Source organism: Eurosta solidaginis, chromosome 1, assembly GCF_040869045.1.
Source record: "Eurosta solidaginis isolate ZX-2024a chromosome 1, ASM4086904v1, whole genome shotgun sequence".
NCBI lineage: Eukaryota > Metazoa > Arthropoda > Insecta > Diptera > Tephritidae > Eurosta > Eurosta solidaginis.
In genome coordinates, this window is record NC_090319.1 from 52,046,901 (window position 1) to 52,065,310 (window position 18,410).

At 34.3% G+C, this 18,410-nt stretch overlaps 1 protein-coding gene across 2 annotated transcripts in view; it reads left to right on the forward strand.

Annotated features, from left to right (window-relative positions):
* The window catches only part of Nlg4 (Neuroligin 4), a 735,191-nt gene that overhangs the window by 368,791 nt on the left and 347,990 nt on the right, over positions 1-18,410 (forward strand). For both annotated transcript variants that reach the window (XM_067789474.1, XM_067789484.1), the window contains exon 9: positions 8,592-8,710. In XM_067789474.1, the coding sequence (XP_067645575.1) occupies positions 8,592-8,710 (119 nt within the window). The remainder of the gene's footprint in view (positions 1-8,591; positions 8,711-18,410) is intronic.

Here is an 18,410-nt window from a genome sequence, read left to right on the forward strand (position 1 = left end):
ATTTTTTATTTTAACATCATCATAGATTTCCCGTTCGGATTTATTATTTCCCCTAGGCGTTTTATCGCTCTCTGCCGGCCGCCAGGGTGTGGTTGTAGCGTGATCCGCCTACCACAACGAAGATCCTTGATTAGAGCTGCGGGCAAATCAACATCAAAAACGAGCAAACAATTTTTTCACATATAAAAAAGTTTTTCTATCCAGGGTTGCACCTTGGCAGTGATTTGGCAAACAATTGTATTTCTGCTGCTCAGTGAAAACTCATCTACCTTGCAGATGACGTTCGAAATCGGCCTAAAATTTGGTTGGAGGTTATCATGCCTTGTTTTTAACCCTAGTGAGATAACGTACGTCTGTAACGCGTACGTCCTTTTAATTTTGCTCTCAGTTTCCCACAATCGTTAAGAGAGAAAATTCAATTTTTCAGTAGTAACTTTTTTTGTTTGCTGAAATATATACGATTGTTTTTTCACAAATACGTCTAAGAGACGTATCGTTATCTTTTACGTGACTACAAATTTTATATGTAACTAGAAGACCCGGCAGACGTTGTCCTGCCTATCTGCATACATTTTAATAAGCTTTTTCCGTCGGACTCTGCCGCCCCCCCCCCCTCTTCACTTTTTCCTAATCCCTTTATTCACTCCTCCCTCCGTCTTTTTCGCTTCATCTATCTCCATCTTCGTCTCATTCTATCTCTTTCTTAATCTACTTCTCAATTTTCTCTTCTCTCAATTACTTCTCATTCTTCTGCATCCCTTATTGCCTGTCCCAGAGGGTGTTATGTATTTTATTCCAGTCCCAGCCCTAGTCCTAATCCCAGTCCCAGTCCGCTTCTGGATAATATATTACTCTGTACTAAAACACTCATCAACAACAACCCTCAAAAACCCCCCACCCTCTCGGCGGGCCTGGTGATGTGCTATACTTCATATCATTCGCTATAATATTTCACGTTGTTTTATTAAACACCAACCAATTACACGGAAGTATATCCGCACCCCTGAAAATGTGAGTGCTGGTGCGTATACGTAACATTTTATTATTACGTATAAACAAATAAAAAAAAGTTGCAATAAAATAATATTGAGACTATAAACTGAGACATAACCTATCCTATAATTCAAATTAGATCAAACTACACACGGGGTACAAAACAAATTCAAAATCGGTTCAGTGGTTTAGGAGTCCATCGCGGCCAAAGATTTGTGATACGTGATTTTTATATGCTAAGATTTTTGCCTAAAATTGTAATTTTAGCTAATATTTTTTTAATTATAGTTTAAAACAGTTCATTCAATTGAAGTACAAGGAAATGTTTTTATATAAATTTTTTTACTAAAAATTGAGGCCCTTCGAAAAAGACTGATTTTTGTAAGACAAGTCCAAGACAAGTCAAATGTAATTTTTAATATATTAAAAAACAATATTTTTATTTAAAAAACATTTAAAACAAATGAAAATATATCAAATAAATAATTAAAAAAAAAAACAAACAAAAAAAACAAGTTCTTTGTATCTTTAGGGTTCTTAAACTTGAGCACGTCTCTCAGACGTACGTTATCTTTGTAGGATAAAAAAATAGCGTTATCTTTCTAGGGTTAACTAAATCGCTCTCTCCATTCCCTCTCCGGAAAAAATAGGTGCTCCCTCCATAATCTAAGCACCTGTCTGTCTCCGGGTTTTTGGTAGAATTTTCGGGTGTCATTCTTTGTGGCTAGCACTCAAGCCTTTCTGTCCCGCTTTCTTTTTTAACGCGCGGTTGCGTTAACATACTTTTCTTGCTACGTTCGCTAGTGTACATTATTCCTTTTGCTAGTTTCTGTAAATTTATTTCACTTGTTTTTATTTTTATATTTCAATATTGTCTCAAAAATTAACCAGCAAAAACAAGTGGCTGTACAAATTAAATGATGTAATGCAAAAACAACATATTATGAATAAAAAGTATAATAGAAAAGCAGAAAAAAGATTAAAGAAAAATATTAAACTAAGCTTTCAAAGCATATATACGATATTAAGGTGTCCGTTATCTACATACCCCAATTTTTTTTGCTTACTGCATAGTTCAAAATGTTTGAATAAATTTTTATTTATTTATCGGTTTTAAGAATTTTTTAAACTTTTTGTACTTAACTGGAAGGTAAACAAAATGTGAAACGTCCGAAAAATTTAGTACAAAAAGTATCGAATTTAAGTTAAAAAAAAAAAAAACTAAAAAGAATTATGTTTTCAGTAACGCCACAAAGAGGGCATATTTTCAACATAAAATAGATAGGGGATTTTAGAAGTTTTATCAAAAAATTTCCCTGGAGGAACTAATATACGACAATGAGATGAAGATCTCCTAATATAAACAAGTAAGGAAGGCTAAGTTCGGGTGTAACCGAACATTACAAACACAGCTGAGAGCTTTGGAGACAAAATAAGGGAAAATCACCATGTAGGAAAATGAACCTAGAGTAACCCTGGAATGTGTTTGTATGACATGTGTATCAAATGGAAGGTATTAAAGAGTATTTTAAGTATCAATTTAAATGTATTAATGGGGGTTCTAAAAGGGAGTGGCTCTTAGTAGTATATGTGAAGGCGTTTTCGAGATATCGACCAAAATGTAGACCAGGGTGACCAAGAATCACCATATTTCATCCCTTTTTTCGCATTTGGTATAGAATTATGGCATTTTTTTCATTTTTCGAAATTTTCTATATCGATAAAGTGGACGTGATCATAGTCGGATTTCGCTCATTTTTAATACCAAGATAAAGTGAGTCGAGTTAAGTACGTGAAGTAAGTTTAGTAAATATATATAGATTTTTGCTCAAGTTATCGTGTTAACGGCCAAGAGGAACGGCAGATGGTCGACTGTGTATAAAAACTAGGCGTGGCTTCAACCAATTTCGCCCATTTTCACAGATAACAGTTACCGGCATAGAGGCTATGCCCTTACCAAATTTCACAGAGATTGGTAAATTTTTGTTCGACTTATGGCATTAAAAGTATTCTAGACAAATAAAATGAAAAAGGGCGGAGCCACGCCCATTTTGAAATTTTCTACTATTTTTGTAGTTTGTTGCATCATATCAGTACTGGAGTTGAATGTTGATATAATTTACTTATATACTGTAAAGATATTAAATTTTTTGTTAAAATTTGACTTCTAAAATTTTTTTGTAAAGTGGGCGTGCTCGTCATCGATCATAATTTTTATTTAGCACACATATAGTAATAGGAGTAACCTTCCTGCAAAATTTTATCATGATATCTTCAACTACTGCCCAATAACGGGTTGCAAAACTTTTGAGTTACCTTCTTTCAAAAGTGGGCTGTGCCGCGCCCATTTTTCAAAATTTTACTAATTTTCTATTCTGCGTCATCAGCTCAACTCACCTACCAAGTTTCATCGCTTTATCCGTCTTTGGTTATGAATTATCCCACTTTTTCTGTTTTTGAAATTTTCGATATCGAAAAAGTGGGCGCGGTTGTAGTCCGATTTCGTTCATTTTAAATAGCGATCTGAGATGAGTGCTCAGGAACTCGCATACCGAATTTCATTAAGATACCTCAAAATTTACTCAAGTTATCGTGTTTACGGGCGGACGGACGGACATGGCTAAATGAATTTCTTTTTTCGCCCAGATCATTTTCATATATAGAAGTCTATATCTATCTCGATTAGTTTATGCCGGATTACCGTTATTCGAATAAAGTTAATATACTCTGTGAGCTCTGCTCAGCTGAGTATAGAAAGAACGCAGCTTCATTAGCGCTCTAAAATATAGATATTTTCACAATTGTTTTCGGGACCATCTCGAAATTATTTCAGGAACATTTCGGAACAACTTAGTTTGGCCCTTTTTTGAAACCATGTGTAGAATATTTTATGGAGTTTCAATACTACATACTAAGGTCCGAATACATTCGACTTTTGAGTAGTTTTGGCGCTGGCGACACTTAGAAAGAACGCACATTGCAAATTTTCCTGTCAAAATGAAATTAGAAAGAGAACCCAAATTTTTATTTTTCGTCATTCCAAAAATGTTAATAACAAATTCTTTAGTTCAGAAATGAAAATAATTTTACAAATTGAATCCAATTATTTAAAATTAGAATAAAATCGAGCAAAATTAGAAGACTGCAAGGAAATTTATTGACAACGAAGCAAAACGTAACTATTTGAATTCCTTTAGCGTTTGTTTGGTGCTTCCATTTCGTTGTTTGTGGATTGAGAACATAGCCATTGCGTCAGCTGTTGACGCAGCGTAAGCCTTTAGAGGAAATCGTAATTGATTTGTTTTCGTTATATTAAGGATAGTAATCTTTACTAGCGAGTTATTCATGATTCCTCGATTTATTATTTGAATGCTATCGCCGTGTAATCAGCTTGTCATCGATAACATTCGATATCCTCTTGTTCATCAATATATATTTGTTGTAGATGAGCCGTGTATTTGGTATCCGCGTATTATTGGGTTTTTATTGAAGGGTTATCGACAAGCGGATTGTTATAGGTTTGTTATATTTGATGGATTATCGGCAATCGATAGCAGAATTACATATGTTTTTTATTGATAACAAGCCGACAACACGATGATAATGGTCAAGAATAACTCCTACTGTTGATAACAAATCAGCAACTCGTCGATAATTTACCGATAACACGCTTATAGATGGTCGTTTAAAAGCAAAACAAAACAGACAACTCTGTTATACAGACAATGATGAATGTTGATAACGGACTCATAACAAGAGGATAACACACCGACCACTTTGCGATGGTCGTTGTTTTGTATAACAAACCGACAATATTCAAACGCCAATAACAAACCAATAGCAATATAGCAACTTTTTTTACAAAACACTGTAAATAAATCGACTGAAGACGCAATTTCTTAGCTCCCAGTCAATTAAATATTTTTATTTATGCATGTAAGGCAATTCTTTGAACGATTTTTTATTTATGGCGTTTTTGAAACCGTAGCCGCGATAGAATGATATTCCACTCAGCAGTCAATATTTTCTTTGTAATATATTTTAAAACAAAATGGAAGCAGTTTTTTGGTTGGGTAATTCGTTTTGTTTATTTTACAAAAAAAAAAACGAAAGAGCATTTCGCAAAAAAAAAACCTACTTCTTACATAACGGACACCCTAATATTTATATGTGGTCAAAAGTAATAATGGCATCACATCACACGTAAACGAATAAGATTCAGGTGCTTATTGCTTACAGATATTTCCTATCGTATAAATATACTATCATAAATTTATATACTTATCTACATATGTGTAACTCACAAAACTACATATCTACAATATATGAACTAAAAATATGATATACATATATTATGCTAAAACAAGTTTCTTATTTTTGAGATATCTTAATGCAATTTGTGCATTGGTGGTGATTGAAATCTCAGAGGCTGTTTTGACATACATTGTTTTCTGAATTGTCAAGTTCGGTCATATATATAATATTATTCCAATAAAACCGATTCTTCATATTTTATGATTTTTGAAATTTCAACACATTATTATTTAGCTCATTTATGAAAGGTATGAGGTCCTCGGCATAGCCGAAAGCAAAACTGTTCTTACGATTTTTTTCATTTATTCTTTGCTTTCTTTCATATCATAATCAATTCACATTCAACATCAAATGTTTGTTAGCACGTTTTAATTTTGGAATTCCTTCCAGTGATGGTAATAATAGTGATACATATAGTAATTTTTTTCTTGGTACATTTTATTAACAGTACAGCTTTGTCAAAACAAAATACGGAGAGGTCCATCCAAATACTTACGATGCTGATACCGTATGCAAATGGGAACTTAATTTTATTTATCGGCCTTGAAGAAAATTATTTCATAAATTATTTCCTTCTTAAAAAACACGTCCTAGTGCGCAAAATTTTCGTTAATTAATTTGCATTAACAATTTTTAATACGAGAAAGCCGTACAGAATTAACAAGTGTCTGATATTGTGAATACGCGTGATGCAGCAGACCAAACAGGTGAAATCAAATTTGCAAAATGAACCCGCATTTGGCAATACACGCCCTCATAAATTTATTACTTCCTTACTGATGTACGGTTTTGATTTTCTCAGTATCATAAAAAAAATATCAGAGGCTTTCTGAAATATGAAGTAACGTGCAGGAAACTAACGCTTGTGGTCTCTATCACCTTTGTCTAGCCCTTTTCCTCTCTTGCTGCCTCTCCCCTCAGTCTTCTATAGTTTACCCAAACTGGTTCATCCAACTTCTCTATTCCTTTGATTGTTCCGTAAATCTTCACGTTTTTCTCTTACTTTTCCCGCTCCTGCTCTTATTCAAGATCCTCTCACTATGAATCTTTATATTATCCTTATTCTTAACATTCCCGTTAATCTCTTTTTACTTATTTGTCTCAAACCGTTGCCCTTATTCTAACTTTTACTCTCTCTTTCTCTTATTGTCTTTTCCCTTTACTTTTCCGACTTCCCTCCCATTTCCTTTGTTTTCTCTTTTCTTTGTTTAATGTCTCCGTTTCCGGGCTTTTTCCCACACATTACTAAGGTTGTAAAAAAGCTCATTAACAGCAAAGAGAAATATCTTCTAAATTTATTGCTGTTTGTTGTTCGGACCAAAGAGAGCCTTAACATCCATGCACGCGAAGACTATTAGAAGTAGTGCTAGGACTGAAGTCTTTTTTCATTATTGTTGTTGCTGCTTTTTCCGCCAATTTGTTACTGCTTTTTCACTATTCTAATTACCACGAAGAACAAACTTCTCTCAGCAGTCCTCCGTATATAATTTTCCACCTCCAAAACACGCATTTTACATAACCCTCAGCTGCCCCTCATACGCTATGTATTGTGTGGCCGCGCATATTAATTAATTTGCCCTCTTTTTTATTCCTACGCATTTATGCTTCCGCCATAATCTAAGAAGATTACCAAGTCACCATTATTAACTTTAAGATACTTTTCATTAGTCTTAAAACCTTTCTACCGCCGTATTTTTTGGCAAATTAATGTTATTAAAAATTCACTTTATTAAAAAGTATCGAAAATTATTTCTGTTGGAGAGAAAACGAAGTTGCTCATATTCACACTGTTCGGCTTTACTCGACCAATTTTTCCATTGTAGTTGTTACTTCTACATCCTCAAGCTACTACAATGCTCCCATAAAACGCAAGTTCCTCCTTCTTTTACGAGGCAGCTGCGCCCGCAGTGATGGTAAGTGGTTAGTGAAAAATGATACTATATCGTTAAATCAAAGATATTTCTCAGTGAGCAGTAATGGGAGCCGTATAACAAACAGCAGTATCATTCGTGAGCAGCTCAACGTTAAACTTTGTTTGAGTAACATAGCGCGAATTTGAGAAATTTGGCTGCCAGAGGATAATGATCTGTCTTGATCTCGCTAAGTGATCACGTCCACGATCACGAAATGATCAGTTTGGTTTTGAATTCTTTGATCAGGATATAGCTTTACCTTTATCACAATAAAACTGAATCCTTATACAACAGTTGGTCATATTTCGGGCCCTGTCGAGGTCCATCAACCGCATTAATATTATACTGTGAAATCTCTCGAGTTCATAGCAATAAATCACGGGGCCATGACATAATCCCAAAAGGTAAAGCCTAAAGTTTTTTACTTGGGATTATCTGATCCCCATTTCAGGGACGTATTATTGGGATAATGTCACTTCAGAGTCTAAAAATAAACAGGTTTGAAATAAGCATAACGAAGCAGTCACCGTAGAGTTGCAAGTAGAATTCCTAGGTTCGGAATCCTCAAGGACATAAGAATTTCAAAAAGTTCATCAACAACAGATACCTTGGGAAATTTTGCTCGTTTATTCGTGGTTAAATTTCAACTACAAATTGTATCTGATTCCCAATACGCTTTGAAAAGAAAAACTTGAATCGCTTTGGAAAAAAAGAGTTTTTATTCCTTTCGGCATAGTGGAAATGTTGTTCAGGGCATTAAAAACGATGGCTTGTAAAATATTTTGCTTTTTATTTTAATCTAAAGAGGTTCCACAAAACTATCTTTTTGTATGTTCTGAACCACAATTCCACTAAAAAAAAGTAAAAATTTAATTTTGTCTAGCCATCCTAGCACGTATGTAAAAATCTATGTTAAACTAAAGTGGACTATTAGTGCTTGCCACTTGTCGTTGCCAACAACCTTTTTTCTGTCATTTACCCGCAAAAGTTATTTCATAAAAATTTCTATTCATTTGAAGTACATTCAAGTGGTGCTTACATACACATACATAGATAACGACTGCAATAAAATGGTTATAGAAGCTACAAGGATATGTTAATATTATTTAGGTAAAGTAAGCCAATTAGTTTGTATAAGTATTAGTAAAAATAATAACTACCACTTAGCTGCCGATACGGTAAATTAGTAAAAATATAATAGCAAATAATAATACTGTAAAATTCGAAAAGTTAATCGCATTCAACTAAATTTTTTTTTTTTTGTTTTATATAAAGGTTTTTTTTTTAATTTGCTCAATTAATCTTTAGTCACTAAAATGAACTCTTGGGTAATGTCTAAAAAAAAATACAATTATTTTTTGTTAACTGCAGCAATCCTAATGAGCACCATCGTCAAGACTCGGTATTACCAGCTTCCAAAGAAAGAAATCGTTTTCGCAGTACAACATGGGAAAACTATGATCCGCTACATCAAAAATATCTTGAAATTGGTAAGTAATAGATTGAATGGTATAGAATATAGCATTTCAACCGAATTTTTAAATAATGCCTTTTGGAATAAGATCTTAAGCTAGGGTGTTCGTCATAAAATCTCTGATATAGGGCATTAACAATAAAATAACCACAAACTTAAACGAAACCATCACGTAACAATAACTATAACCATAATCATACCCATAACCATAAACAAACCATAAACATAACAATAAATATAACCATAATCGTAACTATAATCACAAGCGTAACCATAACCATAACCATAACCTTAACCTTAACCATAACCATAACCATAAACGTAACAATAACTATAACCATAATCATACCCATAACCATAACCAAAACCATAAACATAACAATAAATATAACCATAATCGTAACTATAAGCACAAGCATAACCATAACATTAACCATCACAATAACTATAACCAAATCCATAACCAGAAACATAAGCATAACCATCACCATAACCATAAGCATAACCATAATCATAACAATAATCAGAACCGTAATCATTACCAATACCGTAACCATTACCATGCATATCACCATAGCGATAGTCATAACCATTACCATAACCATAAAAATCAACATAACCATCACGATATCGATAACTATAAACAATAACTGATACCATAACTATTAATATAACCATAACCATAACCGTAATCACAACTGTATCCATTACCATAACCATAGCCATAACCATATTCATAACCATAGCCAAAAAAAGTAATGGTAATTTTAGTGATAACCAAATCTATAAACATAACGGAAACCGTAACCATACCCATAAACATAACCACCATGATAACGATAACCATGAAAATAACTATAACTATAACCATTACTAAGCATATCACCAATACGATTGTCATAACCATTACCATAACCATAACCATAACAATTAAGGTAACCATCACGATATCGATAACCATAAATAATAAATATTACCAGAACTATTAACATAACCATAACCATAGCCGTATTCATACCTATAGCCAAAAAAAACAAGTAAGGAAGGTTAAGTTCGGGTGTAACCGAACATTACATACTCAGTTGAGAGCTATGGTGACAACATAAGGGAAAATAACCATGTAGGAAAATGAACCGAGGGAAACCCTGGAATGTGTTTGTATGACATGTGTATCAAATGAAAGGCATTAAAGAGTATTTTATGAGGGAGTGGGCCATAGTTCTATAGGTGCACGCCATTTAGGGATATAGCCGTAAAGGTGGATCAGGTTGACTCTAGAATGCGTTTGTACGATGTGGGTATCAAATGAAAGGTGTTAATGGGTATTTTAAAAGGGAGTAACACTAGTTCCATAGGTGGACGCCGTTTCGAGATATCGACATAAAGGTGGACCAGGGGTGACCCTAGAATTTGTTTGTACAATATGGGTATCAAAAGAAAATTGTTAAAGAGTATTTTAAAAGGGAGTGGTGCTTAGTTCCACAGGTGGACGCCGTTTCGAGATATCGCCATAAAGGTGGACCAGGTGTGACCCTAGAATTTGTTTGTACGATATGGGTATCAAATTAAAGGTATTAAGGAGGGTTTTAAAAGGGAGTGGTGGTAGTTGTATAGGTGGTCGCCTTTTCGAGATATCGCCATAAAGGTGGACCAGGGGTGACTCTAGAATGCGTTTGTACGATAAGGGTATCAAATGAAAGGTGTTATTGAGTATTTTAAAAGGGAGTAATCCTTAGTTCAATAGGTGGACGCCGTTTCGAGATATCGCCATAAAGGTGGACCAGGGGTGACCCTAGAATTTGTTTGTACAATATGGGTATCAAAAGAAAGGTGTTAATGAGTTTTTAAAAGCGAGTGATGCTTAGTTCCACAGGTGGACGCCGTTTCGAGATATCGCCAAAAAGGTGGACCAGGTGTGACCCTAGAATTTGTTTGTACGATATCGGTATCAAATTAAAGGTATTAAGGAGGGTTTTAAAAGGGAGTGGTGGTAGTTGTATAGGTGGTCGCCTTTTCGAGATATCGCCATAAAGGTGGACCAGGGGTGACTCTAGAATGCGTTTGTATGATATGGGTATCAAATGAAAGGTGTTAATGAGTATTTTAAAAGGGAGTAATCCTTAGTTCCACAGGTAGACGCCGTTTCGAGATATCGCCACAAAGGTGGACCAGGTGTGACCCTAGAATTTGTTTGTACAATATTGGTATCAAAAGAAAGGTGTTAATGAGTATTTTAAAAGGGAGTGATGCTTAGTTCCACAGGTGGACGCCGTTTCGAGATATCGCCATAAAGGTGGACCAAGTGTGACCCTAGAATGCGTTTGTACAATATGGGTATCAAACGCAAGATGTTAATGAGTATTTTAAAAGGGAGTAATCCTTAGTTCCATAGGTGGACGCCGTTTCGAGATATCGCCATAAAGGTGGACCAGGGGTGACCCTAGAATTTGTTTGTACAATATGGGTATCAAAAGAAAGGTGCTAATGAGTATTTTAAAAGGGAGTGATGCTTAGTTCCAGAGGTGGACACCGTTTCGAGATAACGCCATAAAGGTGGACCAGGTGTGACCCTAGAATTTGTTTGTACGATATGGGTATCAAATTAAAGGTATTAATGAGGGTTTTAAAAGGGAGAGGTGGTAGTTGTATAGGTGGTCGCCTTTTCGAGATATCGCCATAAAGGTGGACCAAGGGTGACTCTAGAGTGCGTTTGTACGATATGGGTATCAAATGAAAGGTGTTAATGAGTATTTTAAAAGGGAGTTATCCTTAGTTCCATAGGTGGACACAGTTTCGAGATACCGCCATAAACGTGGACCAGGGGTGACCCTAGAATTTGTTTGTACAATATGGGTATCAAAAGAAAGGTGTTAATGAGTATTTTAAAAGGGAGTAATCCTTAGTTCCATAGGTGGACGCCGTTTCGAGATATCGCCACAAAGGTGGACCAGGGGTGACCCTAGAATTTGTTTGTACAACATGGGCATCAAACGAATGGTGTTAATGAGTATTTTAAAAGGGAGTGGGCCTTAGTTCTATAGGTGGACGCCGTTTCGAAATATCGCCATAAAGGTGGACCAGGGGTGACTCTAGAATGGGTTTGTACGATATGGGTATCAAATGAAAGGTGTTAATGAGTATTTTAAAAGGGAGTAATCCTTAGTTCCATAGGTGGACGCCGTTTCGAGATACCGCCATAAAGGTGGACCAGGGGTGACCCTAGAATTTGTTTGTACAATATGGGTATCAAAACAAAGGTGTTAATGAGTATTTTAAAAGGGAGTGGGCCTTAGTTCTATAGGTGGACGCCGTTTCGAAATATCGCCATAAAGGTGGACCAGGGTGACTCTAGAATGTGTTTGTACGATATGGGTATCAAATTAAAGGTATTAGTGAGAGTTGTAAAAGGGAGTGGTGGTAGTTGTATATGTGAAGGCGTTTTCCAGATATCGACCAAAATGTGGATCAGGGTGACCCAGAACATCATCTGTTGGATACCGCTAATTTATTTATATATGTAATACCTGCAAAGATTTCAAGGGTTTTTTATTTCGCCCTGCAGAACTTTTTCATTTTCTTCTACTTAATATGGTAGGTGTCACAACCATTTTACAAAGTTTTTTCCAAGGTTATATTTCGCGTCAATAAACCAATCCAATTACCATGTTTCATCCCTTTTTTCGTATTTGGTATAGAATTATGGCAGTTTTTTTCATTTTTCGTAACTTTCGATATCGAAAAAGTGGGCGTGGTCATTGTCGGATTTCGTTCATTTTTCATACCAAAATAAAGTGAGTTCAAGTAAGTACGTGAACTAAGTTCATTAAAGATATGTCGATTTTTGCTCAAGTTATCATGTTAACGGCCATGCGCAAGGACAGACGAACGACTGTGTATAAAAACTGGGCGTGGCATAAACCGATTTCGCCCGTTTTCACAGAAAACAGTTAGCATCATAAAATCTATGCACCTACCAAATTTCAAAAGGATTGGTTAATTTTTGTTCGACTTATGGCGTTAAAAGTATCATAGACAAATTAAATGAAAAAGGGCGGAGCCACGCCCATTTTGAAATTTTCTTTTATTTTTGTGTTTTGTTGCACCATGTCATTACTGGAGTTGAATGTTGACATAATTTACTTATATACTGTAAAGATATTAATTTTTTTGTTAAAATTTTACTTTAAAAAATTTTTTTTTAAAGTGGGCGTGGTCCTTATCCGATTTTGCTAATTTTTATTAGGCGTACATATAGTAATAGGAGTAACGTCCCTGCCAAATTTCATCATGATATCTCCAACGACTGACAAATTACAGCTTGCAAAATTTATAAATTACCTTCTTTTAAAAGTGGGCGGTGCCACGCCCATTGTCCAAAATTTTACTAATTTTCTATTCTGCGTCATAAATGCAACTCATGTACCAAGTTTCGCCGCTTTATCTGTCTTTGGTAATGAATTATCGCACTTTTTCGGTTTTACGAAATTTTCGATATCGAAAAAGTGGGCGTGGTTATAGTCCGATATCGTACATTTTAAATAGCGATCTCAGACGAGTGCTCAGGAACCTACGTACCAAATTTCATCAAGTTACCTCAAAATTTACTCAAGTTATCGTGTTAACGGACGGACGGACGGACGGACGGACGGACGGACATGGCTCAATCAAATTTTTTTTCGATCCTGATTATTTTGATATATGGAAGTCTATATCTATCTCGATTCCTTTATATATGTACAACCAACCGTTATCCAATCAAACTTAATATACTCTGTGAGCTCTGCTCAACTGAGTATAATTATGGTAATAATAACCAACTCTATAAACATAACGGGAACCGTAACCATACCCATCAACATAACCATCATGATAACGATAACCATGAACATAACTAAAACTAAAAGCGTTACCAAAACCGTAATCGTAACCATACTCGTAACCAGAACAAAACCTTTAACCATAATGATAACCATAACCATGACCATAAGCATAACCGTTATTATTACCATAACCGTAGCCACAATTGAAAATGCAACAGTAATACTAACCATATTTATGCGTAAAATGCAAGAGTTGCCGTAACCACAGCAGTAACAAAGCAACAAATGTAACCGTTACCCAAAGCCAGTAGGACGAATCAACCTTACTATAGAGATAAGCGTTATAATTTTTATTACCCTAAAAATATCTATAATTGAAGCCAAAAGTAAGAAAAGCCGACATCGTCACCATCATGATTGTTTTGATTCCCACGGCATCAGTGCCGCAACTATGCGTAACTGATATTGTAAGCTTTGCTTTATTATTAGTTTATAGCAGAACGTAATTTTTTTTGTCTAAAGAGGACTTTACTTTGCAATTTCCGAAACACTCCAAAGTATCACTTGTTAGCAAGAGTTATTCTTCATTTAAATTCTTAGTTGACATTGTTTTTGCTGGTTCCCAAATAGGCGAAACCCTTCATAGTCTCGAATTTATATACGGAAATAGTAACTTTGTGAGCCATAGTTTGTAAGAATTGCACAATTTACAGCCCCGCACTTGAGTCCACGCCTTTATCGCTTGGTAGGTCATGTGCACCTCTCGCCTTCTTTAAATCACGCGCAATCTAATTAGGGCATCAACGGAGCAAGCTTCGAAGTATGCACCTTTTTTTAGCCAGTTCATCCGCTTTTTTATTCCCATCTATTCCCATATGCCCTGGTACCCAATATAGATGTACGCTTCTGCTTAAGTAACTTAACTTGATGGCGTTTTCCTTATACAGATTCTTAGCACATTATTATTGATGTTTAAATTCCGTAAGCATTTTAATCGCTATAAGTCCATCTTGTTTTGTTATGGCCAGCGCTTTTTCTACGCAACGAAAGTCATGGCATACTTCTATACATACGTACATGTATTGTGAAAAGCTGTTTATATATAGTCGCATTCAATAACAAACATCAATAAGATATTTAGATGAAATTTTGAGATCTGGCACAGCTATGCCCCTAATTAAATAATTAAAAATTTGTCAAGCGTTTATTGCAAAATTAAATATTAAAAAAAAAATTTTATCTTCAGCTTTTTATCTTCTTCACTATGAGAGAATACAAACAAATAAACCAAAATATTTAGATCAAATTTACAAACTCTAAGTACTTTATTCAGTGCACTGAAAAGCCAAAATAAAATTTCGGAAAATAATTAACTTTTTCCTACAACAAGAAACGCATTTACGTAGATGCTATCTCTCTTGTATCTTCCGTACATTCTAATAAAATTTTCAGCTTTTCATCCGGCAATTATTTACGTAAATGAAATACACAATGACTATGTAATTTATATAAATTTTACTTGAATTTTGTTAGTCATGAAACTTTCCGTAATACATAATCAATCACAAATACCAACATATTTCGATAGGCAACTCTATTGACGTAAGTAAATTAATGTATAGGTCCAGGTATAGGATTTCTATTAAGCTAACAAACAAACAAAAAATGCTAGGCTGCAAAGCACATACAAAAAATATTTGTAGTTAATTGAACTTTATTACTTACTTACAACTTACTAACACAATGAATAGAAATAATAAAAAAATTGTTGTAGTTTTTCTTCATTTCCTACATCAGAAGGAAATTGTTTCTGATATTTTTGGACGCCCTTACTTCACTTTAACGCTTTGTCGTATTGCTAATTTATTTACTTACAAAATATTTACACATATAAACATATTAAATTTCTTCGCAATTCGTTTATGTACTTTTGTATTGTAAATATTTATTTTAATGAATATTCAATTAAATTACGTAAATATATTTTCTTTTTGTGTTTTATAGCCCGACTGCTAAATTATGCAGGCAAAAGCTTTATTACAAGTTAATAGTTTTTGCACAGCTCTACTTTAATATTTATACACATACATATTTATGAATTAAAGTCTATACATTTGCTTTGTATTAAAGAAGTATTCAAAAATACAGAAATTTAAGCAATGTCATGAAATTTCTTTACTGCCAGCAAAAAACACGATTACCTTAGAAGGGAAAGAGGAATCGAAATAAATTTTCGGAATCGCTTCCCCTTTCCCTTCTTTTCTTTATTACTTAAACATGGACATGTCATTGGAGGTAAGCCCCTACTTTCTGGACCACCGTCAAACGAACTGGGAACCAATTACAGCTACTATTGAAGAAGCTACTGCAGCATGTCTTACAGAGAAGCGGATGTAGAACGCCTTGCTATATTTAATCCATAGAAGCAAAGCAAGAACGCCTTCGGTAAAAACAATTGCAGAACGCCCTTCTTCATGAAACCCATGGTATCGAAGCAAGAACCCCTTCCGGAGAAGAGGCTTTAGAATGCCTTCCTATATTTAATCTCTAAAAGCGAATCAAGAACCCCTTCCGGAGAAGATTTTTTAGAATGCCTTCCTATATTAAATCTATAGAAGCGAAGCAAGAATGCCTTGCAGAGAAATAAAGTGAAACACCTAGAACTACACTGAACCAAAAATTTCATGAAAACCTCTACAAAAACCAATGTTCACAGAATTTAAAAAAAATAATTCTTAGAATATATATATTTTTTTTTATATTCTATGAATGGGTTTATAGATTTTAAGAAAAAATATTTATGTTCTAAAAAATATTTTTTTAATTCTATGAAAACTGGTTTTTAGAGAAGTTTTCATTAACTTTTTCTTAGAAAACATGTACTTTTTTGGTTCAGTGTATTTAATAGGATAACATAAACAGTGTTTTAAAAAGTTTACATTTTATTTTATCTGTTTTGATAGCAGATCTTACAAATTAATTACCAATTATTACGAAGGACTGCAAATTATGATTATATTTTTAATTTACTCAAGAATTAGTTTTTCATAATAAAACTCAAAGAGCCATATATCCTGAACTATGCGGAATTTCGCCTTAAAAATTTCCAATTCTTCATACTAAAGTTAAGTTTTTGAAAATTTTACTTTAAATGGGGGAGCAGGTATTCAATTCATACCGATTTTCCGACACTTATAGTAGCATTTTCAATAACTTATCTTTGATATCAGGAATTTCAGAGCAAGAGGATGTTCGTTCAAATGTTTAAGGCGAAATTCAGCATAGTGCAGGGTATATGACTATTTTAGTTTTATTATGAAAAACTCATTATTGAGTAAAACAAAAAAAAAAAAATAATCATTATTTCTAGTCCCTGATTGTTACATAAATTAAAAATAGTTAGGAATTCAGTCTTGTACGCAGGATATCAAAAAAATGTAGTCTTGCATACATACTTATCAAATTAAACATTTTATGTCATAACATTATTTTGGCTTTGTTTCGTTGCTTTTATTCGGGAGTAGCTTCGGTGCGCTTTTTTTTTAAACTTGAGGCCTTGTGGTAGCGGTTTTTTACGGCCTTCATTGCGTGTCGCAGCTGGTCTTTGCATTCCTTTTCCCTAATTCCCAACTTGTTAGCAGCTTCTGAAATAAAAATATGAAAAGTTTGTAAACATATATAAAATAAACATCTTTTAAAAAGTGAATTGTCAGCTCTTTAATAACTCGATTTACCACCTTATTCTGCCATGGCTACACTCTTATTATCTTCTGGTAACATTACTATTTAGAAACTTTTGCAGATAGACCACCAAATCAGCCTAAAGGGTGTTAATTTACTAATATATCTATATTTTTTAAATATACTTACCAAAAATTACTTTCATTAGTTTCGCGTATCGAAGTACTGGCGTTTTCCCTTGTTTCCCATCCATATTATGTTGTAATATTATATCTTCACCCAAACTGGTAACACATGGTACAGGGGGAAAAAACTCCAGAAACCAGTACCTCATCTTGTTCCTAAGTGTTATCATTCCTAACGCAATATTTTCTTTATTAATTTCAATATTATTTTCATCTGATTCATCACTGTCACTATGTTGTCCCACTCCTAACGCAATATTTTCTGTATTAATTTCATTTTGTTTAACAATTTCACTAAATTTTAGGTCTATTTCGCTCTTTTTTATTTTTATTAAACGTTTTAATTGTCTTTTGTTTAACATTTTTATTTTATTTTAATAACTCACTTTTTTATTTGATCGCTTATAAACGACGCGTCACACACGGATAACAATTGCAGACTGAATTAAACAATTCCAAACATGATTGTTGTCGAATGGAAATTTCCACAGAAGGTAACGGGAATTAAGATTTTTTTCTATTTATCTACCTATTGCGCTTTTTTGCATTAACCGTAATTGATAGCAGATAACTATGCGCGTCTCTGCTTATTTTATGTATTACCAGCAATGAGTAGGAGAAGCGAAATCATTTGAAGGCATTTTAATCAATGCCTTCTAGAATAAATTATACTTCGAGCTGAATAGCGCTTCTTTGCAGCATTACCAGCAATGGGTTGGTGAAGTGAAACTACCCTTAGAAGACATTACCTTAGAAGCGATTACCCTTAGTAGCGATTACCGATTTTTTTGCTGGGTGTTTGTTCAGATGTATGCCATGGCGTATACGTAACATTTGATTGGCTTCACTATTGAGCGAGACGATTAAAACGCTCTAACACAGAAAGTATATCACTCGACATGCAAATTCGGCAGCAGCAAGATCTCGGCTAAGTCGAGAAAAACAGTTAGAGCAAGACTTGATTTTTCTTGCTGCTCTCAATGGCTCTAGTTCTTGCTTGCAAGAGATGACAACGATCGGAATCGCTTAG